The 26,262-nt window shown below is 28.0% G+C and overlaps 1 protein-coding gene across 7 annotated transcripts in view; it reads right to left on the reverse strand.

Moving 5' to 3' along the window:
• The window catches only part of beta-Spec (spectrin beta chain), a 216,123-nt gene that overhangs the window by 10,260 nt on the left and 179,601 nt on the right, over window positions 1-26,262 (reverse strand). For 5 of the 7 annotated variants that reach the window (XM_075377173.1, XM_075377175.1, XM_075377174.1 and 2 more), the window contains 3 exons: window positions 23,873-23,943; window positions 7,012-7,164; window positions 2,716-2,880 (listed from right to left, as the gene is read on the reverse strand). In XM_075377173.1, coding sequence (XP_075233288.1) covers window positions 2,716-2,880; window positions 7,012-7,164; window positions 23,873-23,943 — 389 coding nt within the window. The remainder of the gene's footprint in view (window positions 1-2,715; window positions 2,881-7,011; window positions 7,165-23,872; window positions 23,944-26,262) is intronic. The other 2 variants (XM_075377178.1, XM_075377179.1) reach the window with 2 other exon arrangements.

Raw genomic sequence — 26,262 nt, forward strand, 5'->3', positions numbered from 1 at the left:
TTTCTAAAAATCCACACAAAAAATAGGATAAGCAGCAATTTGAAAACACATAATTAAGCAGTTGAGATCAATAAAATACCATTAACATTTATCTTTGATATCGGAAATGAAAACAAGAAATATTTCTTAAAATACTACGCCTTACATGAAACAGTAACATAAAAATATAGTTTTTTTCAACATAAACTCGCTGAAATATAAACATATTAACAGTTTACAGTGAATACATTACATTATAAATATAATTACTTAACAAATTAAAAAGAAAAAAATATATATTAAAAATAGTGACGCTAAGATCTCAGGAAAATACTGCTTTGCAATATTTAAATAGTCTAAAATTGATTTTAAAGTAAGTTTTTCCATTGTTATTACTACTAAGAATTTACCAATCCATATCGATATTAAAATGGATTCATTTATTCATTTGTTCATTTTTTTGTTTTTTAGATAAATTTAATTTTAAGATCAAATGGAAATAAGATAAGACTCAGACTGCATTTTTAAACACATTACAAAACACGCTTAACAAACATTAACAAGAGGTCAATTTAACGGTGCATGAAAACTTCACTTCTACTACGAAGTCGTAAAGGTACTTTATGAGCAAAATGTCAATATGTGAGTTTTTCCAATATAAAACATTAATTAATGATAAAAAAACATCTATTTGATAAATACATTGTACAATCACAATGATCATGAATTTATAAATTATAAAATCTATTTATAACACTGAAAATTTATAAAGAACTTAGAAATGTATTTTATTGGACGTTATAGTTTATAAATTGTTAGGTCGAAAGTCCTCTATCTTTAATAGTCTTTTATCTGATTTAACCCTACCAACTGACATAACGGAGGATGATATCTGACCAGAATATATGTAATAATGAAATTACATTGAGGCCTAAAAATTTTCAGTGAAGGTGGAATCATAGGGGTTCCAATACACAAAAGATGACTGAAGACATGTTAAGCACATAAAATACTGATTGATGATGATTCAGTTACAATACGTTATGGAAATACCAGCTTAGAAGTTTATAACAAACTGGAAAAACAACTTAGTGATTAAAGGAATGAACAAATTCCAATAAGTTAGTTCTAAATCTAACTAAGACAGTCTGTCTAATTTTTGGTAATTATTATGACTATAAAACTACTGATTTCACAGCTGTAACTGGCAATGGATTTGTTCAAAGAAAAGTTTGTTACTGTGTTTAGGTATTATCATTGATCAACATTTCAGACAGGATTGTGAAATTTCAAATAAGATACGATATACTATTTTTTGCATTATCAATACTAAGCAGATTTCTTAACAGTTCAAAATTTATTTACTTTTATGTATGGGATTTATTACAGTATCGTTAGCAGTGATATAATTATATGGAGATCAGCTAATAAAAATTAAATAAAACAAAAATTATACATAACTAAATAGCAATAATTCTTAAAAAGATCAAATTACCACTTAATTTAGTTGAAAAAAAGTATTAGCATCACTGAGACATCATTTAGGGAAATAGCCCTAATCTTTGTAATAATTTACAAAATACAACGCATAAATTCATTAAATTATTGAAAATATATAAAAAAATTACAGAAGATAATAAATATACAGCTATATACTTTAATGAACTGCCTCATGAAACTAAAAGTCTACTTTCTAAAAATGAGAAAAAGCTATAAGATGAATCAACTTGAATGATGATGAATCATGCAGATGAATCCTTACGAAACTTAATTCAAATTTTATTATTATTTTATGTCTTAAGTTTCAGTTTTAAGTTTTTTTTCTACTTTTTATATATATTTTTTGTATACATACTCTGTACTGCATATAGATACCTTGGCATCTCTGCAGAGTACTGTTGACACAATGTATTGTGTTACTATGTAATCCAGTATTAAATAAATAAATACTACATCATTTCATATTCTATGTCGGTTTAAAATCAACTGAATCTGTAAGGCTACCTTACACAAATGTTTTTGTGATATACATGTACTACATAGATTTGTATTCATTTATTATTACTTAAATCTCATTATACATTAACTTCATCAGCACAATCTATAATCAAAGAGTAGTATAAAAACCATTTGAAGATGGAAACCTGTTCCAAAAACATATCATCAGACACAAATAAAGAAATTTCTAGACAGATGCACATTAAAGAATTTATTAAAAAATGTTGATTTTGAACATTTTTCAATTCCAAAGGGTTATTCTTAAGTCAGTTGTTATTAGAACAACCTGACTGCTTTATAGCAAATCTTGAGAACTTTTGAATAATATCATACATCATTTACTCATATAATTTAAAAACAACTGAACAAAGAAAGTAGACTACAGTAATGTGGCATATTGAAATACAACGACTAAAAGTAATATTAATTAAAGAGTTTACAGCCCCTTTTGTGCAACAGTTGCTTAATAATTTATATTTAGGCAAATTCCATTTCAAACAGAGATACCCTATTACACAAAAATGTTACTCATCATTTTATAACAATTTTAATTTAAAAAAAAAAAGTTATTTACAAAACTATGAAAAATTTTAACTATTTAATTTTATAAAAGAAGCATTTAAATTATTAATAAACAGTAAGAATTCAAAGTAAATTGATATGTTAAAACTTAATAAACCTTAAACATTATAGACATAACATAACCTAGCAAATTAAAATCGTAAACCGCTCGCTGACCTGCAGCTCGTTCAAGATTTCCTTCATCATCGCTGACACTAGCTGCCTGTGCAGCACCTTTTGGACTTGATTTCTTCCAACGGAAACTTCTGAAAGGTGATTTTGAACGAGAACGATCTTTCTTCCTCAAAGTAGGAGTAGTATCCTTTGAACTTTGCCTTGGAGCTAATTGGCAACACATAAAATAAAAGACAACTCTACGCAAGCACACACGTACACACAAAATAATAAAAGTAACAACAAAAATAATAATAATAATACAAGAAAAACAACATAAGACAGCATGCTAAGAAATAACATGCATGTTTATAGGTCATCAAGTACTGGATTATATAAATAATAATTAAAAAATTTAACTACACAAGAAATATATACATAATTATTGGATATACTTCTAATAAGTACTAATTCTTATAGCATTCAGTCAGACTATGAACTCGTGTATTACTAGTTACCTCTTAAATTATTTTTCAAAGATCAAAGCAACTTCATAATTTCATTACACATAAGTCACTAATTTAGGTTTACAGCAATTCACTCATAAATATCTGATAGAAAAAATGAATTACTAATTTTAAAACACTGAATGAGTACTTACTGAAATGCAAAGAAAGCATGTAAATACCAACAAACTATAAAAGATGTCTCAAGAACACATTCAGTAATTACTCATAAAATATTTACACATACACAAAAATAATATTTTTATATTTTTTTAGATTACTTACCTTTTCAGATATAGAAAAATTAATACCGCTATAAGATACCTGACAGTGCTATCTTGCATTAATGTTACAGCACTAATGTATGAATGAATAATCCATTATTTACTGAATACATTTGAAACGATAAGCTACTTATTAATGAAGATTAAAAAAATAAATTATAAACAACCACCGTGGCATCATTTATTATTATTATTACTTAGAAATTACTTATTTGACATTAAATCTTATGTAAAACAAATGTGAGGAGAATAAAAAATGTTTTTATTTATTACATGCTGTTCGAATTGCATATTAAATTTATAAGTTAATCTGAATGTTTCCAAAGAATATTACGTACTATGCAAAATCTTGGATCATTGCAGGAAAAAATTATTCTATCTTTTTCTGCATCAGTAACCGAGTGTCCAAATTCAAACTTATGTATCAAACCGATACAAAACAGACTTATACACTTTTATAGTATTTATTATGTGTGGCATAACCACATTTATGTGCCATTATTACATATAAACACATTAACAAATTTTATTTAATTTATAAATAGTCTTTTTATGAAAGGCAGATAGATGATTCTTTTTTTTATTATCTAATCAAACTACTCTAATGATGTACTACATTAATTTTGGAGATTTCTAAAATTTCTAAGAACTGCTTTTGTTCTTAGACCCACTGTATATATTTGTATGAAGATATACATAAAAAGGTCTGATCAAAAAGTAACGTGAATTTTTAATTCTGCATGCTGTATCTTGTCAACTGGGTGGATCTATTTTCTGTATATTAGTACAGTCAGTGACATATGTGTTAAACCTTCAATCAGCTGCAACACTTATTTTGTGTTCGGCAAGCAAAAAAGGAAAATATATAGTTTACTATGTTTGGCAATGTTTGTGTGGCAAAAAAGAAAAAAGAGAATTTGTCTGAAATTTTGTGTTAAAGATTAAAAACAGAATTACGCACACTGAAGTGTTTAAAATGTTAAAGAAGGCCTCTGGCAATGATGCTATGTCACAACCATAGGTTTATGATTGTTAAAAACGCTTTCAGGAAGTCCAAGAAGACTTGATGATGTCGCAAGGTCTGGGCATTCTAGTACATCAATCATTGATGAAAATGTTGAGAAAGTTAAAGAGATTGCGCATGCTAATTGCAGAATCACCCTCAGAGAGGTTTCCGAATTAATACAAATTTCATATGGCTCATGTGAAGCGATTTCTACTAATGTTTTGAACATGAAACGGGTGGCACCCAAATTTGTTTCGAAACTGGTAAATTTTCATCAAAATCAGAATCACATAACCATAACTGAACAAATGCTTACTGACATCACTGATGACCCAGACTTGCTCATACACATCATAACTGGTGATGAAACATGGATATATGGCTACGATGTCGAGATAATGGCTCAATCATCCCAATGAACAAAATCTGATGAGCCAAGACCAAAAAAAGTATGTTAAGTCCTAGTTCAAATACAGGTTCTTCTAACTGTTTTCTTTGACAATGAATTATTCATCATGAATTCCTACCATAAAGTCATATAATCAACAAGGAGTAGTACTACCCGGAAGTTTTATGCAATTTGAGGCAATCTGGAGAAAATTACTCGAACTTTAGATAAACAACTTGTTGATTTTGCATCACAACAATGCATCAGTGCACACCACTTTACGTATCAAACAGTTCTTGGTGAAACATAATACAATTGTGATGCTGCAACCAGTCTATTCTCCAGACATAACTCCCTGTGATCTTTTCTTATTTTAGAAACTTAAAAGGTCACGGAAGGAACATTTTTCAACTACAGATGAGATAAAAGCAAAATTGTAAACCAATTAAGGCGATGCGATACCCAAAGAGGCATTTCACCAATGTTTTTAAAATAAAAGTTACATTGGCATAAGTGTATAACATCAAATTGAAACTACTTTGAATGGGACAGGAAAAATATTAAAGCTCAAATTTCTGGAGGGAGAAAATTAAAAGTTTTCATTATTTTTTTTTTATCAAACCTCATATATATATATGTATATAAATGAGTTAATACAGCTGTATGTAATAGAATACTCAATAGAACAAAATTACAAATAAATATGGAATAAATCATATTCATGCATTAATTAATTTTTTTTTTAACTATTTAGTAAACAAATTTAATAAATCAAAATGCAAAAAACAAACAAAACTTACTGCTAGCATTTATATCATTTGATACTATCACCTAAATAATTAAACAGCAAGTAAGAATAGAGAAGTGGGATGATATAATCTGAATGGAAAAGATCATCTCTAAAAGGCCCCTGGTGGTAAGCATAAATTCTTTAACAGGGAGACTAACTGGTTATATTATCTTGCTGATACGCTTTCAATTTAGTAATTACCTAATAATTTGTAAGTGAACCAACCCAAAGATTATCAGTACAAAATACATAAAAAAATAAAATACAATTTGTACAGAAGAGGTCAACAAGATGGCTGAAAAAAACCCGTATCTTCCAAAGGTTTGTACAAGTTATAACAAACTAAAAGAAAGTTATCCCATAATTCCAAACACGAAAATCTAAGACTTTTTTTATAATGCAAAGAATTCATCTGATCAGAAGAGGAAATTATCAACAAATATTCAGTAAGATTACAGCAAGTATAAGAGATTAACCAAATAATGTTTGAAATGAACTCTATAGGATCTCTGTGAAATTAGCAATCCTCTACAATAACAGTTATGATTAGATAAGGTACCACCATCACTCATGCTGTAATCTTGTATATTTTTTTCATAGTTTACCTTATAAATTCAGTTATATGAAACCGTAATAAAGTAGTCTCCACACAATCAGGCTTTCTCTTATATAATAGGAAATCAGTCATAACAGACTGACTGAAATAATTATGCATTTGGTTGAATTGCATCTATGTACTACATCATTTAATTTATTTATAATTTTATCACTTATTCATCATTTATTTACCTACACATTTAAACACACTGGTAATAAATCAATTACAGCATGTAAATTATGACATTGTTAGATTCTAATTGCAGCACTTAAGATACAGCTGTAATCTTTTCCACCTTTATTTAAATTAAAACATGAATTCACTGTTACATAAACAAATCCCAGTAAAAGAATAAAAAAGCAAGATTAAATTGACCCTGTATGTGTAATGTATACTCTACTCTGCCACCTTGAATTTACAGAAAATGAATATTATTCTTTTTTATTTTTCATAGTAAAATAAAAATGATAATCAACAATTATATTTCATTAGAAAAAAACTTTTTAGAGACAGAATTAAAAAAAATTTTGGCAACATAAGCCCTTATTAAAAAAATGTACGAACAAAATTCACTTACAGACATTATCATATTACTCTCATTAAAAAAATCTGTATTTACGAAACAAATTATGAACTATGGCCTGAATGTGAAGATGCAATATAATGATTTATAATTTAACACAGATCTACTAAACTGCCGATCTGAATGTCTGAACGGCCCCTTAACTAATACTGTAGTTAATATGACTCGCATGTGCTGAAAATAATTTCTATAACAAGTACTTACCGGTAGAAATAAGAGCAGATGGTTCATCAGAAGGTGAACTAGGTTGCTGTTTCGGAATAGTACCTGATGTAGATGTAGCCGTGGTCGCAGGACTAGGAGGTACCACAACCGTATGCTGTTGCTGCTCTACTTGAATCTGTGGTTCACCATGCACTGAATAACAACATGCAACCATGCACATGCGGCAATAACAATTTTACAACAATTTATAAAAGACGTGTTTTCAATCAATGCTGAATCCGGTTGGCATAACTGATGTGAAAATATGATTTCTATTAAATGTGACTCCATTTTTTTTTTTTAATGCAAAATCTAATGATCTATGATCAATACTTTAACAAACTATTCAAATTACTTAATTGATGTAAAATCAATTATATTCTTAAAGGTCATTGCCAAAATAATAATTTCCTTCAAAATTATTATTACCATCAAGGTAAGTCAATAGAAGCAAACTTTATTTATAGAGTTAATAAGCTCCATTCATAATTTAAAACCCATGATCGTTCTCGTATTGAAAACTCATTGAATAGTTATAGAAATAACTAACAAGATATTTTAAAGAGTTAAATAAAATAATTAAGGTACAATGAATTAAGTTATAATGAATAGTTGTTATACAGTAAATCCTTGTTTACACTGTATTTACATTCTGAATAACAAATTTTAATTCTAGCAATATTAACTGAAACATTATTTTGCATCAGAGAATAATTTCTATTTCTTTATCTAATAAAAGTTCATAAGACAACTACAAACAAACAATAATTAATCCCTGCAAAATAATTTTTAAGAATTAACTATTTAAAAAAGGAACCGTTCAAAGAATAATAAGCTTAGCGTGTCATTTGCTGTTTTTATTCAAACATTCAGAGAAGAGCAAGTGTGGAAGGCAATGGGCAGGAAAGATACTGTAAAAAGTACAAAAATGATTCAAGATGTGCACCGGAAAGTAAGGATAGCATTCAAAGACAGTTGATTGAAAAAATTATTAAAAGAAATATATTTCTTGAGAAACCTGCAGATGAAGATGTTTTATTGTTCCACCAAATACTTCTCTAAAAGCTGCAGATTTTTCGAACTGGAAATCTTTAGAAACCTTAACCGGAATTTCTAGGAATGAATGCGATATTCCTTTTCGAAAACTAGAATCCATTCTAGCACCTAAATTTCTTGATTTAAATTACTGACAGGGAACAATCTAGATTCAAGTAATGGAGATAAACTTTTGACAAGCGTGTCAGGAAAGATGCAAGAAGGGGATTGGTAATTAAAATATGGAGAGGTACCTGTAGCCTGAATGAAATTAAAAAACAGAATCGAGAGGAATATGTTTGGACAAATAAAAAGAACTGGAGTATAGAGAATTACAAGAACAATGATGGATCAGTAGTGAAAGGTTAAGTCCAAGAGTGTACCACATAACAAATGGCTTGGTGGAATGAAACCGGATAGTTAAAGCAGAGGAAGGGGTGAATTGTTAAAGTGATTTAGATAGGATGATACAGTAGTCAAGAAGAGTAGCAGATTCATGACATGATCCAAAATACTGGGATGTTCAGGAAGAATTGGCCATGAAAACTATTGCTCTTCTCACAACATCAGGGGCTAAATAAAATGTAATTGTTATGTTGTAATACTTTATCTCACCAGCCCGAACCTAAGTGCTATATTACATACATTTTTACAGTGACCTTAAAAAATATTTTTCATTCTATACATGTCATTAAACTACAAAAGCTTAACTGTTGTAACTTAAACAAAGATAAAAAACTGAAAACAAGTCTTTTAGCCACCTACTCAGACTTTTTCACATAGAGGACATAAATAAATAATGCAGTATTTATATTTTTACCTAGGATAAGACAAATTACAATACTACTATGAAAACAAATTAAAAATTTTACAATGTGGAAAAAAGCCTCAACAAGGACTTAGTGTTAACAGAGAAAGTTGCTTTTAAGCTTTTATATTATCATTGTAAAATATGTATCACCAGTACAATTTGTTCTAAACTATGAGTTTAGCGGAATAAATTTTTCTATTTGTTATTGCAACTATTTAGTGATACAAGTCCTATATCATTTAAAAAAATGAATCTGCTAAAAATAAATATTTATGTAGATATTACAAGCAAAACTGGTTTTATATAAAAGTATATATAAAATAAAAATTTGTAAAATTATATTTAATTTGTCATTATATAATTTATAAATAAAAATTTTATACACACTATCATTAATATATCTATTCACTAACTTAAATTAGCTTTATATTTAATTACAAGAAAATAAAATCGTAAGAAAATGAAGTTTTATAACTACTAATAAAAAAAACAAAAACATCTCTATCACTTTTATTAAACTATTTCAGAATTAATTACACAGAGCATAATGAAGTAACAAAACAAGAAAACTCATTTAAGCACGTTATTCAGTAAGCAAGACAAAGAAAAAGTACATAGAAAAAAGGAATATAGTAAATTAACAAACAAAACAAAGCAAATAAACATAAAAACGTAAAGCCAACCAGCTCCTCAGCACCATACTCACCATATTATTTATTTTTAAATTAACCATAACCTTATTATCATTTTAAACCGTACACCATAATAAAAGAATTAAAATTATTCTATGAAACTTAGAGAAATACAGGAAATACTTCTTACTTTTCTACTTTTCAATGCACAGGGTTTTATAAAATAAAATATAATTTTACACAATATAAAATTATGTCAGAAGTTTTTTATGTTAATAAAATGATGAAAAACTATTATTGCAAAATTAAAATAGTAAAAAAAAAGATATATTACACAGTTGTAAACTTTTAAATACTTGCTTTAAATTATTTAATTACAATTTCTTTTTGATATTTCTACCGAAAAAGTAATTTAAGAATATACACTTACCGTAATAGGTGACATCCTCAGAAAAATACTAAAAATCGCTTAAAATAATAAAATAAAACTGTGCTGGACTGTATAACAGATATCTTTCTATTATTATATTAGTCCCAGTTCTTATATGACAAAGAATATAGATTCTTATTTTAAACAGAAACAAGCATTTCATAACTAAAGGGTGTCATACTTCTACATTACTGACTGTAACACACAGTAATTACTGTCTCGGCAGAAATAATATAAATTTTAAAAAATAATAAAATAATAAACCTGCTTATCACAGAACAAAATTATTTCTTAAATGGGAATAATCACATTATATAAATGTTAACATTAACAGCACCAGCACTATGATTAAAGATATTTAATGATTACACTAGATTTTCATGACATGATACAAAATGGTTACCAATAAATTAAATAATTGAGTTCTGCTACTGTAAGTTTTTATAACAACAATAAATTTTATTACAGCCAATCAAGAAACCAAAGAGATCTCAAGATAAAAAAAAAACAATTAATTACTTTACACAAAAAGTTAACTTCAATTTAAAATGGAGGATTTAAATGAAATACCTTGAAAGTAAAATTAATAATTATCCTAGTTAAATCTTTATTATGCCAACAAATCAATTTTAAAATAATTAAATACAAAAACAAAGTAAATAAAATATTTATCTTCATTAATAAATAATTAATATACATAATGAACTATTACACTATACAAAATATATTCTGTAAAACAAAACATTACTGTATGCAATCATGATCTTAAATGGCAATGATTTATGTTGTAAAAGTAATTTTAATTAATGCCAAAAAGATCATATAAAGTCTGAGTCAATAAATAATACAAGATGAATACAGATAAGAGTAATTTGCAGTTATAAGTTTAATGGTAAACATAACTACAAATTACATCTTTTTTTCTTCTTTTTTTTGTAAATAATAACTAGTGGGAAGAGTGAGTATAATTAGAGTGAGTAGTTTGAACTATATAGTACCACACAGCTCTTAAATATTTGAAAAACATGAAATCTGATTACAAATAAAACAACTGATCCATAACAGAAAAATATACATATATACTTTTGATCTGAACTTTACCATAATCAATAGTTATAAACCAAAACCATTGAAAACCTCCATTTTAAAAATGTAAAAAAAAAATAACATTATGTCAATTTATATCTACCACCTTAAGCACAAGATTAAAAAGATAACATTACCTAATACCGATGCACATTAATTATTGTATGTATTAAATTAAACAGAATTATTACAAATAGTTAAACGCACGCATGCACAGTTGTTAAGGTCAAAGAAAGCATGAAAACTCTTTTTTTAAACACAAAAATAGGAAGCATATTAATAACCTATTCCACAATCCTTTGAGATAAAATTGATTAATAAGTAAATATGCACATCTATACACTAATGATATGTTACTAACAAAAATAATTAAATAGATAGAATTACAAATGCATTTTTAAGCAGCAATGCAAGTTAAAATTTCTTTCATTCCAACAAAATTTAAGTATTAAGCAACAAGTTTGGCTAGTTTCCATGAAACAAATAAATGATAAATCAAATAAACAGGAAACCTTATTGGGGTGTGTTTGTGTATTTTTTAAAATGGTTTTTAATTTTGTAATCTTAAATGGCAAAAATTACAAAGCAAGTTATAAGATAATAATATGCTGTCAGGATACAAAACTGGGTGTAACTATACCCATAACTTAAGTATGTATTAAAATGTCATTCCTATGTTATAAATTTCCTCCCATATGTAGTTTATTTGTTAAACTGATAATCATAGCATCTTATCATTTCAATATGCTTCATCTTGAAACACTTTAAATGTTATGGCACTTTTAAGTCAGAGGACGATGTAGTTTACCACCTTGACATAAATTCTAAAACTTTTTAAACATTAAATTAATAGTGTGTGGATAAATACAAGTAAAAGTAACTAATCTTAGAATGAATAAAAAGACCTTCCTGATACAAACACAATCTTTTTTTTACTTTGGCAAACAACTAAGTAAATTATAATCATCCCCCCCCCCCCTGCCCCCAAGAAAGGAAAGTATAAAATACTGCCCAAGAAAGGAGCAGTATAAAATACTTCACTAACGCTAACTAATTAAGTGAAAAAGTTATTAAATATTTAAGAAAAGTTGTAAAAGTCCTACAAGAAAATTATTTTTAACATTTAAAGATAAGTAATTTACAATAAAAAAAATGACATCATTCAGATAATCTATATCCAATAAATCTTAGAAGGCTTGGAAAAATATTGATAAATTTATGTATAACGTGTTTGAAACAATTAAATCTTATCTCTGAAACAGTTACATAAAAGATTATCTGTAAGAATAATTGTAAACTGTTAAATGAAGATTTCAAACTAAAATTTAAAAGTTAAAAGATATTTAAGAACAGTTCTTGAGCACACGTGTTACCATTCATTTGTTTCATTTAATTAGGTAATGAAGTAATTAATCTAAAATTAAAACCAAACACCTGAAAAAAAGCACACAGAAATTTATATTACTATAATTATTAGATAAAGAATGTTTAGTCTAAAGTAAAGATAGTAAATCATTAGAAACTCATAAACATAAAACAGAAATCGGCAAAAATTTTAATGCAAGAACAATAATCACATAAAAAACCAAATTATACAATTCGTTCAGTTACATATGAATTATCAAGACATACAATAAGAGAATGTGAAATTTATTTAGACCAATCAACAAATATAAGAATAAATCATATTGAATCTGATATGGACAGAAAAATCAAACTACATTTAATTGAATAAAAATGAAAAACTAAAGCAGAAAATAAAAGTGAATACGCTAAGAGGTTAAAATAGCTGTACGACCTGGAAGCTCCTGTAAAATCTAAAAATTAACTTTCACAGCATAGTCCTATACTGTTCTAAAAAATGAAGTTTTAATTAAGATCACAGTTTTATAAATTTAATCAAATAAACATTAAAAAAATTACACGAGATAGTACACTGGTACACTGTGTAGATTGCATAAGTCAGTTATCTAAATATTATTAGATTGTTGTTTAGAGAATAAAGTGTCCCTTGTTACGCTCTTCACTTCTGCTTACACCTACTTTAACCTCTTGCTAATTATATTGTCCAACAATAATTATTGATTATACAGGATACTAAACAAGCAGTGATAACATGCACAGCACTATACAGATTCAAATAATCATAAATGAAATTATTTATACTACACGAAAAAAAAAGAAGTTCAACATTATGGTACATATAATGGGTGTAAATAATTAATCACTTGCATATGTATATTAAACACATTTTTACACAAACATACAGCGCATCATTCAGTAATTTTATTTAAAGTAATGGATAGAGTTATTACTAGTTGATAATATTTTTACAGGTCTTAAATATAAATAATTGTAATAATAACAGTGATCTAGTGGATTTAGTATGCTTTAATCTTATTTAGAAATCACCATTCTAGCTACATGATTATAAAAAGCTGATACAAGTGACCAACTGTCTGAGTAAAACAAAACGACGCAGGTTAAAGGTATAAAAAAAATCAAACAAACCAGAAAGCACAATACGGAAAATCTTAATTGTTTAAAACTTCTCAAACTAATAATGCCAAACATCATAATTAACTCTCTGATTCACTCAAAGTAACACTTTAAGAAGGTATAATAAAGAAGAAAATGTGTTCAATGAATTAAAAATAAATCTTTATAAAATTACCAGTGCAAGGAAAAACTATTTTATAACAATCAATAAATATTGTACTCTCAATTATTGCTCTTCTACATAAAGAATAAACAAAAAAGTTTTTAAAAAATTTATAGAAATTAAAATTGTATTACTAACATCATTTATGACAGATAAGCGTGCAATTTAACAAAAAGTGGAACAGCAATTCAGAATGTAATTCAATTTGAACAGTTAAAATAACATGCATGTGTGCACACATACATACGAACACACACACACAAAACCTGGTCAACATAAATTCTGGCTAAAGTTTCTGATCTAATGTTTACATAATATAATGTGTTCAGGATTATAACAGATTACAGTTTTCTTTACTTCAAAACATTTTTGTATGTAAGATTTTGTTTAGTTTTAGCACCAGCTACCTAAGCTTTATTATGCATACAGGTTATGTACATTTTGTTAAATATGTCTAATAATGGGTGTTATTGAATTACTGGTGTGTCAGTTGGGCATACATGCTGGACAATTCAGCACCAAGATGTTAATGTATTGGCATCTTATTAAAATAATTTAATCCAGAGACAGATGAATGAAACAACTAATAGAAATATAATTATGTGACATACAATTGGCATGACAAGAGAAAGAGTACATCAAGTGATTGACATCAGTGCGGACATTCAAGTGACATTTGTGTAACAGAGTATGTACAATGTGGCTCTGCTCAATCATTCAATGAAGGACAAGATAGCACTTTCAGGACAAGATAGCCTGAAAAGAGTGTAGATAAAATCTTCATTATGAACTATACTTTCACTCTATAAATAGTGCTGAATAAAACAGTTACATTAACACCCTGATAGCAGGTAGACAGTCTAATGTGATCACTATCCCTTTTTTCATCATCCTTCCATTGCTTATCCTTGACCTCTTTTTCCGTAACAGACATCCTAGGAATAGTGTGTTCATCAACATGGCTCCATTTGCGGAGCCATGTCGGCACTTTCTAGAAACCACTGGAGCAACTCCTTCTTTACTGAGGCTAAGTAGGAGGGTAATTCTGCCAGAAAGAACAAATAAATATCACACAAAAAGTCAAACTAGTGGTCAATATGCCTCTTTACTTAAATCCAGGTCTATTCCTTGTAAATACTAAATCTTCATGCTCACATAATTCAGGTGTATTATAAAGCAATGAACTGTGACAAATAGAAATATATGAGATAATAACATAGAAACAATTATTACAGTGTAAAATAAGAGAACCGATTTAATATATTATGAATAGAAAAAGGATAATTTTTACTAAGTAATGTGATAACAAGAATGTTATTGACTCATGCAAAATCCAAGAAAAGTTTTGTCTGGACCCCTCTCTTCATTATTTAGAACTCACTGTTCGGTACATCTTATCTAGCAAAGCAATGATTGGCCTTTAATTTTTTGAAACAGAAAAGAGCAGTTTGGTCCCACTGGAGTGATATATCACTCCAAAAAACCAAAGAATAACTTTTATTCTTCTTAAAACCTCAAAAAATCAATTATCTAAAAATTAAAATGTGAGAGCACACAAATGTTATTATTCTTGTTCCACAGAGGGCACTTGATACATTTTTATAAAAGTAATCTCAGAGCAGTTACGGAATAACATCTGATAAAAAAATTAAATCAATAAAACACTCTAATGAGTATTTGTATTCCTCTAAAAATAATTATTTAATCTTACTGATTTTTTTCTGTACTCTGTATGTTATTTTATAACATCTATACAATTTGCCAGAATAACAACACATTTAAATTAATAAATTGTCACTGAATAATGTGACATCTTTATAAAACAAGTGACATTCTTTATAAAAAAAACTATAAAATTAATTAATTACCTATGATCTCTCAGTACAACAGCAAATTTTAGCGATAAGTAAATAAAGTTAAAGAAAAAATCTGAATATCAAATTAAGCCATAATAAAAGCTGATGCTCTAAAAAAAAATGTGAATTCAAACATGAATATGAATACCACTCACTCAATTTGTACATCCTCCTTAGTGGATGGGTCAAGGTGAAAACGGAAGTGAGAAAAAGGCGGATAAAAGATGGTTAAGAGTGGTGATATAGAATATGTATAACAGAATATGTTATTATTGCAACAAAGTGAAAAAAGCATAATGTCTGACAATAACTTATATGTAAAATATATACTAGTTTGTTTTTAGTAAGTGTAAATATAATTTTTATATATTTTTTATGATTAATTTACCACATTAAGCCAAAACTAGAGGTATCTTGTGTATAAAACCTAATTCTGAGCAGGATTTGAATTAATGACCTTCTTGGGCAAGATGCTATAACAATGAAAGTCAGCATATGAAATGTTTATTAAGCAAGCATGTGTATGTTAACCGTATGAGTTGGATATGCATAAAAGGGATTTATACAGTTAAACACTTTTCATAATTATCCATGTTTAAATCTACATTTTAAAATAGTTCTGCTACAGTGCATTTTCTTATAATACAATAATAAAACATTGCAAAATGTCCATTAAATAAAAAGGTAGGGATATAATTTGTTTATTTTTTTCATCAATTAAAGCGGTTCAAGAAATGAAAATAATAAAAAAACATTTTAATAATACTTCCAATTTACTACAAACATTGCATTTAAATCAGAAGTATTGTATTTTATACCAGCACGGTTGTATTTTTTAATCTACTTTAAACTAAAATAATAGCAATTATGAAAAAATACACTATTTATATTTTTCCAAAGGAAAAATAATAATCATATGATAAAGCAGCATAACAAGAATGTAAAATGAAGCTATTAATAAAGAAAAAAAAAGTGCATAAATTATCTACTAATCTATGTGAAAACATATGCAAGGATTTATCAGTTAAACAGCCAAGAAAATCTCTCCTTCGCTCTTTTTCTATCATATAAAACAAAGAAAACAGTTACTAGAAATTGACAAGTTTATTGAAGTTTTATCATTAAGCCAAATTCTATAAATAATAACCACCATACAAAAAAATGTTTTTTCTTTATGGGAGATACTGTGTTGGAAAATTACTTTAGATACTTTAAGGGAGATTTTCTATACAGGAAAACTTGATTAAGGATGAAACACATTACAATGCTTGGAGATGAACTACTGACACTTGTACGTTAAAGGACACTACGTTAAAGGACACGTTAACGGTCGTACAACATAATTATACCACAATTTTCATCTACAACAATTTCACAAGCTGTATAAGCCAATCAGTACAATTACTATATTTATTAGCAGTTAACAGGAAACTGCTTCAAGTCCTTTTTAAAATGAATTCCCTGTATTTACTTTTAATTGGACTCAAAACCCCCACAACATTCTAATTGCTGAAATTCAATTAACAACACGTCTGAACTGATTGATAAAGACCCACAGCAGATCAACTGCCAAAACTGACTGCCTGTTACGAGGCAGTATAATCTAATAAAAAATAAAGAGGAATAAGTATATTTTTTTTTTTAATATGCTTTACAATAAATATAAATCACATACATAATTCAATATAGTCTCTTTAAATTACAATTATTTAAAACCTAATCTTATTATCAATATTAAGTTAAGAAAACCAAATTTCTACGTCATATAAGTTCTCTGATTTCTTATTCTACAGTTGCTTTCTTCATTGTACATGCAGAAGGATTTTTTTGCCTTTTTAAACCAATAAAGCTTTATTTCTTCAAGTTGTACGAGTAAATTATATATGAATAAAGTTTGTACGATTCAAATGTCTGTGACTAAACATATAAATAACAATGTAGCAGTATATATTTTTAATGAACTTCCAGTATTTATTTTGAATGAGAAGGCTCATGATGTCATAAAACAATGAGCTTCTGCCTTTATATAGAATCAGGAATGTTGTAACCAAACTACAATAAAAATTTAACAAGATTATCTCCTCAAGAACATCTAAAACTTCCACAACATTAACGATAATCATAAATGATAGCGGAGGAATATAAATATTGCAAAAGAGAAATGGAGCGCAGGAGAGAGAAGGAGAAATATCTAAATAAATAAAAAAGAAAACATATAATAATACATAATAAGGATATTATTCAAAGGAAAAGTAAGAAGGGCACTGAATTTCAACAGTGTTACATTTGTGCTGAGATCAGACTAACCTGGTGCCAGCTTTTCCGGTGGCGATAGTGGGAGCTGGGTAGGGGGTTTTCGGACGGAGGCTTGTAACACAACAAAGATAAGACAGACAGATAAAGTTAAAGAGAGACAGACAGACAGACAGATACACTAAGATGGAGTGCTTTCATATACATATATATATATCTTTAAATTATATTTTAGTGACAGGCTGGACAAATTTATTACTTAAAAAAATTAAATACACAAATAACTATTTTTTAATAAAATAAAAAAAACTTGTAAAAATGAACTTTTAAACTTTTTCATTAAAAAAAGCCCTACTGCTTTTATAAATATGGAAAACAAGACCACTTAAACCGATCAAATAATTTGCATAGAATACATGATACAGTAACTGAAAAATGAAAGTACAATATTTCTGAACATATCTACCAATAATTAAGTATTCAAAAACAAAGTTACTTAGGCCTACAAAATGTACTTCTATCATTAAACACAATAAAATTCTGCTTAACTGGATGTGGATTGACCAGGTTGTATTTGCAATTCCTTGAAAAATTAACCCAAATGGGTATATAATGTAAATTAAAAAACCGACTCAGCAATAGACAAAGACATCTTTGTCTTTATTTAACAGTCGTTCCAGCTTTCACTGATGTTTATGTTCCACATTCATTATCCCAAGCTAAAACCAATCCTATAACTACTTACATTATAATTATTCATATATTCAAAACCGCATCTCATGTGCATTCTAAGCTTTCACACAACAATGCACATATCGATGCTCTTTCCTATGTAATACACAGTGCAAGCTTTATTATTCCTTTTAAAATTTTGCAATTTATATTAATTCTTTTAATTTTATCGAGATTTTTTTATTAAATCTTTAGTGTATTGTAATTTAATTTAATTTAAACTTTTCCATCTAACCAACATGCACATATCAGTACACCGGCCACTATTATTATGATTAAAAGACTGATTTCAATACGGTTATTAAGGATAGCATGTCTGTATGCATTGTAATTATAGTTTAAAATGTTGCTGAAATAACAAAAATGGTTTACACCATTAAACATATATTTCTAAAAAATAACAGATTTATCTTTGTTATTTTAAATGAAACCTTTTTTCAAGATATGATTTCTTCATACACATTAATTTTATTTACAACGAATGTTTTTTTTGTACTTTTTTAATAACACTTATTGCCAGATATGAAGTGCAATATACTTTATTATTAAGAAAGTTATACAACTTTATAAAAAATTTTGATATTAAACAAAACTACCAAAAATCATGCATAAAAAAGTTGTTATTTTACTTAAAAATAAACATGTGATGTAGTTTTATAAATAAAATCACACAAGAAAACAGATTGTTTTTAATTTATATTCTTATATGGACTTTTATGTCATTTTATTTTCTAAAAATAATATTATAAGTTTAGTAAATTTAAACTGAACACTTTATACACTATAACATAATTTAAACAAAAATCAATTAATTATGTTTTATAGATTTCAAATTCCTACACAAATGTTCACGATAATTTTATTTCCATTTTATGAAACGATTTATTGAAATATTTATTTCATACTTTTATAAAAAAAAAGTTTTTTTATGTAAAAAAAAGGCAATTTTACATAATAAGATACACAGACTGGCAACAAAATATGATATCTGTAAATAAAGTAATGAGAATGGTTCAGAAAAACTTTTTATTTGCAATTCAATTACACATGAAACCTTTGAAATAGTTATCTTTGGAAGCTACGCAATGCTGCAAACGGTGTTCCCACTCTTCATAGCAGTGTTGGAACTCAGAAACCAGAATATCCTTCAGATGGTCAATTACATTTTTTTAATGTTTTCTACTGTTCAAAAATGGTATTCTTTGGGGTATTTTTTTAAAAGTCGGAATAGGAAAAAGTTGCAGGGACTCAAGTCTGGTGAATAAAGTGGTTAAGGAAACTACAGGAATGTTTTTCTTTGCCAAAAATTCATTAATTCAGAGCGCAGTGTAACAAGGTGCATTGTCATGATGCAGCATCCAGTTGTCTTTGATGGCTGGTCTTTGGATTGGTTGTCTTTGATGGCACGCAAGCAACTCTTTTCCGCAGTCATTCAAAGATTTCTCGGTAAACATATTAATTTACAGTCTGTCCAGTAGCCATAAACTCCTTATGGACAATGCCATTACTATCAAAGAAACAAATTAGCATGGTTTTGATTTTTGATTTGGTCATTTTTGCTTTTTTGGGACGTGGTGTGTTTGAAGTGTGCTACTGCTTGCTCTGATGTTTTGTTTCTGGGTCGTACTCAAATATCCAAGATTCATCACCAGTAAAATCATTTTTTTAGAAAATCAGGGTAAGTTTCAATTCGCTCTAAAAGATCGCAGCACACTTCCACCCTGTTGTTTTTCTGTTCAACAGTGGGATTTTTTGGGACTAATTTTGCACAAATTTTTTCATGTCCATGTGTTGGTCAAAATTTGATGGACTATGGTATAGTTTAAATTCAATTGTTCTGTAATCATTCTGATAGTTAATGGTAGATTGTACCGTATCAAGTCTGATTCGCTCAACATTGTCATCACTTTTTGATGTTAACGGTCTCTTCCAGAGCATGATTCCCAGCCATCTGAAAATGCTTTAAACCACCTAAAAACTTGGGGTCATGACAGAGCGTCACCTCCATACACCCTTTTCAATTCTGAAAAAGTTTCAGTAGCATTCTCACCGAGTTTAACACAGAACTTGATTACACAACATTGCTCATAATTAGTAACTCATTTTTGTAACGCACAACAAAAACTTGTTTTATGAAAAGTGTGTTTACATCTCACGTGGCAACAATAGACTAAAAATATTAATATATAATATAAATCAGCTGTTCATGTAAACATATGTTTACTAGTAACAAAATGTTGCCACTTTGGCTGCTAAAAAAAAAAAAAAAACCTAGTCTCATTACTTAATTTACAGACCTCATACATTTTATTCTAAAATTTCTATTGCACACACTATTATTATCAAATCTTTAGTTGAAAACTTCTGGAGAAACTTATTCTTTTCTATACAATCAAAATTAATTGAGTTGCTTCCGAAAACCTATCTTATGCTGTGCTGTACTTTCTGTTACACCAGCACCACTCACAAAAGAATTAATGGCCTGAGTTTAAACTTAGAAGTCGTAAGACATAAAAATAAAATTTTACAATGTATTTCCTAATTTAAAATTGTTTAGGGTATATTTAAATTACCACAGTTGCCACAGCATAATCCAAGTTAAGAAGGAGTTTACAATATATAAATTTAATATAATAAAACCTACAGAAGAGGTACTTTCTTACTTTTATACATTTCCCAAATTTTACTATTACAATAAAAAATTAACAGAATTTTATATCACAGATATTAAAAAAGAAATATTTTTCACCAAAAATTATAAAAATGTTTTTCATTGGTGGCCTTTTGATAACATAATGACCCACTTTGAAAAGTTCCGGTGGATTTAGAGCTCTTTGATAAACTCTCCATAGCTTTATAAAGACATAAATATTTATCAGTCATTAATTTCAACTCGATGAAAAGTGTTAACAGTGTCAATTGATTTAAACAATTATTTCAAGGGTGTGAAACATGTCTGGGAAAGAAATTTGTAAATTAGTTTTCAATTTTTATATAGCTGTGGCAAAAATAAAATATATCTGAGCTCCTACCTTACAGACAAATTTTATCCAGTATTAACCAAATAATTAAAAGATATTTAATTCAATGACCAATTAATCTTTTGGAGTACTTGATCGCGTATAGGGTATTTCATTAACACATAGTGTTAACTACTAGTAACTAGGTAATATATCGGCTAATTTTAATGAATTCAATGATATATTTTATTCTGCTGCCTGAAATGCACGTTGCAGCTACAAACATTTGTTTTCTTAGTTTACTGGTTTACAAGAAGTTATTCACTCACTTGTATATATTTTACTGTCACAGAATCTGATCGTAAGAAAATTGTCAATGTGAGAACATTGATATATAATAATTAATAAAAATATAATTTCAATAAAAAATTTTGTTTTGATGTTAGTAGTTTGTGATGAAGATAGCATTTCTTGTAGCAAGAATTATTTTCAATTTAATTAACTGTTACAGTACATTTTTATTCTTAAAAATAGATTTACATTTGCTTTCCTTAAGAGGTGATAAAAAACTTAATTTAAAAAAAAGTCTGAATTACAATTATATAAAAAAAATAAAACCCACATCCAGGAGGGTTGAAAAGCATCACAAAACTTAAGACTTCAATAGGATAAAATGAGGTATATCAGGGATTTATTATGTAAAAAAGAAACTATTCAAAAATGTAGATATGTGAAACACTGAAAGAATATATACAACAGTCAAAAAAGTGAAAGTACATTATAAATAATGATTACTGAATACTGTACAGTGCAATAACTTATTTATGTTAATTGTTATATACACATGATGACATAAAATAAAATGTTTATGAAAAATTGTATTAAAATAATTATGTAAAAGATCACAAAAATTTTAATTTTAGTATACCTTTAAAAAATGATATCCCACAGAAAATAATGGTAACACAACATGCAAAAGTGATTAGAATTGAGTTAGATAATCACCTCACAAATCTAGTATAAAACATTAAAAATTTCAGAAAATAAACAAGGTTTGTTTCTGTAATATAAATAGGTGGTATTAAATTGACATGCAAAATTAGAAGTTGCATTAATGTTTTCCCGATAATGATAGCGCCTACAAATCTCCCTTTCATTACCTGTTACAAGTAAATATTGTAACATATATATTGTAGCACAAAACAGGCCATGACTTAACAAAGAAACGATGAACAAAAACAATAACCCACAACATCTGACTCTGCATTTACATATCATTTCAAAGAAACAGATCATGGCTAAAGTGACAACAGAATCATCTAGAAATTCTGCATATAAAAAAAGAAAAACAAATGGTAAACCATAATGTGGTTTTTTCATAATTAATGAGACTTTTCAATTTGTAAAAATCAATAATAATAACAAAAGCTGAGTTGCAATCAAGCATGATGCAATGACAATAGTACTTGCTTCCTGATGACACCTCAGGAAGGTGTACACCTATACATAGGTATAGGAATCTGAAAATGCTTTGAAATGAAAAAAACTTTAAAATTTTGATTTATCTTAAAATAATCTCAACCAGAAAATTTTTTTATTAACAAACAAGAAAGCTGATCATAATTTTGTAAACATATGAACAATTTTGGTTTTAATATACTCACAGTTTAAAATAATTCACACTATTTTTTGCATATATATTTTGAATTGTTGAAGGTTATTTTCAAAACATAACAACTTAATCGTTTACCATGAAACAACAACACGATTAAACTAACTCGTAATGAACACTGTAAGTATTCAACACTGGGATTAAACAGTTAAACAAAAAGATTTTGGAATAGTGAAAAAATCATTTACACAATTAAATAATGCATCAGTAAAAATAAAAGAAAATAAGATATTATGCACACAAAAAAAGAAAAAGGTGTAAATTTGTGTACTGAATAACATCCATTTAATGATAAACATCCAATCTGAACTGATTAATCAAAAGACAGGTACATAGAATACAATTGTTTTGTTTCAATATATCAATTATTTACATTACCATGTTGAAGGAGAAAAATATTAGAATAAGTATTCATCCCCATAAACAAAGGTTGGTGTTACCAAAATATTGTTTTATAATTTTAATAACATAAACATTTATTAACCAACTACACAGACATGGCAAGAGAGAAAACACAATTAAGATGACAAGAGGAAAATTATAACACTATCAAGATTTAAAACGTACACCAGAACGAAGGTAAATAAAAGAAAACACACCATTAAAGAAAAGTAATAGACAGAGAAGATATACATAATAATATTAGTATCACCAATTAAAACTTATAAAAAAATACTAAGTAATTTAGTTTAGTCTCTTCATGTATACGATATGATATTGTACAGTGTTTACCTTTACGCACTTCTCCTTCTTTTTCAGCTTGTGCACTAGCTTCACCTTCAGCAACAGCCTCGCCATCAGGTCTAAAAGTAAAATAGAAAATTAAAATCAAATATAAAAACATAAAATTAGCATATATCTCTTTTAAGTGCATTCAATAAAAATTATACCTTCACTGACAACAAGAAACCTCATTCACAAATAAATCTTTCATCACTTCAATAACTACCACCAAAGGCAGATTGACTGAAACAGTAGTTGGCAATAAGATGTAGTGTATCATTACTGAAGCGCTATGAATTTAATCAATGGAAAACCATCTCCATAAAATCATCTGATGTTTGCATTGGCCACACTAGATTAATCACAAATATTTCATATGATCAGTGATGTTCGGAGAAAATTTTTCACTTAATTATCATCTAAGAGCGCATTACCATTCTTCTTGACTGAGTACATTAAGTGACTCTGCATTGGAAACTCAGATTAGCACACAGAATAAAGCAAATTATGTAGTGATGTAACCAAAATTGACCAACTGTTAAAATTCCTTAAATCTGTTTAGTAAGAATTTTAATAAATTCCTAATCGTTAACTTTTTTGTGGGTGCTCTTTACACTGAAACCTTAATTGCACTTTATGTTTGAATTATGCCCATTCTAGTTTGACATTCATCATGTGTGTGTGAAGTTCCTTCACAACTATTTTTGTATTAATAAATGCTGCTGCTTGTAAAAAAATGTTTAACGAACTTTCATGTTAATTTCATTCAAGTAATGAATGTTTCACCAGTTAAAATAAACTTTTTTTTTTAATAACTGTATTTTTGAAAGGATGAGACATTTATAACATCAGTTTAATATGGCAACATAAGTTTTGGATCTCGGGCAAAACAGTAAACTACTGTAACAGGCAAATCATTCTTTCTTAACACACCCATCTCTGTTCCACATCATGATCCTGTCTTGCTCATTATCAGTTCTGTAGATGTAGATCTGATGTTTATCCATCCAGAGAAGGCCCTCCTTACAATAATCACGGCTTCTTTATATAAATAACCTTGTGAAAATTCAAATAATTCATCAACATAGTGACCAGCAACAAAATAACAGCAAATTAACCATCAAACACAGTAACAGAACCTAAAAAACTAACACCAAAAGTTGACATTCATGGGATCCCACATCATCAGTCACTAAAAAATTCCAAAATTCATCAAACAAAAACAAAAAATAAATAAATAAAACCCATAAATTTAGAAAACATAAACCACAACATTTGAACAAATATGTGGTTATTTTGTAGTTATAAGGGTGATCATAAAGTCGTGCAATCCAAATGACAACAAATTGTTTTTTTAGAAAGCCTTTATATTAATTTACAAAATAATAACACTTACAAAACCATTACTTATAAGTTTATAATAAGTGCTGAAAATGTCCACCACGATTTTCAATGCATGCATCAATGCGTTTTCTTATATTGAATGTGACCTATTTTAATGTAGCAGCAGTGATATTCGATATACAGTCCTCAATATTCTGTTTAACTTCATCAAGGGCATGCGGGTTGTTTGAGTACGCATGCAGTTTGTTTGAGTACACATTATATTTCAGAAAGCCCCACAAATACAAATCAGGACTCAGGTCCAGTGAATGAGGAGGAGGCCATAGACCCTAAGAAATTATCTGGTCATCAAATACATCACAAAGAAATTGCATCCTACTGCTCACCATGTGTGCAGTTGCTCACTCTTGTTGTAGCCAGCAACCACGTTCATCAGCATGTAGCAAAGCTAAACTGCGTGATTATTTCTTGATACCATTCAGCTGTGATGGTCTCTGAAAGAAGATAGACTCGACAATTTCCCAACGAGATACACCACATCACACCCCAATTTTTTGCGATTTTGATTGGTAGTAATTCACAACAATAAAGACAAGTTGTGTAAAAGACATAGCTGCTTGGACTAAACAAACGGCTTGGTGCCACACCCACTGTTGCTCAGAAGCGAGATCTAGTAGTGCTACCATACACTATTCTGTCACATAAAAAATACGCTAATGAAAATATCTTTTACAAATTTAACTGTCATTCCTACAAAGCAGAAAAATTTTGGTTATGCGACTTTATGATCACCTGTATATATATATATATAAAATAAAAATTTTGTATACATTTATATTATGTTGTGTACGTTTATATACATTGTGTCCATTCTTCATTGCATCTTTGAATCAATTTCAATAACACTTTTAATTAATTTATTTTTACATATTATGTAAAAATTAAAATCGTCCTAGAAGTTTAATAATATATCAGTAAAATATTAAACAGATTCCACCAGCCATTAATGGGTTTTAAGCAAATAATGGCATAAATAAACTAAGCAATCACAGAGA

This window comes from Lycorma delicatula, chromosome 10 (assembly GCF_047948215.1).
Source record: "Lycorma delicatula isolate Av1 chromosome 10, ASM4794821v1, whole genome shotgun sequence".
In the NCBI taxonomy this organism is placed as follows: Eukaryota; Metazoa; Arthropoda; class Insecta; order Hemiptera; family Fulgoridae; genus Lycorma; species Lycorma delicatula.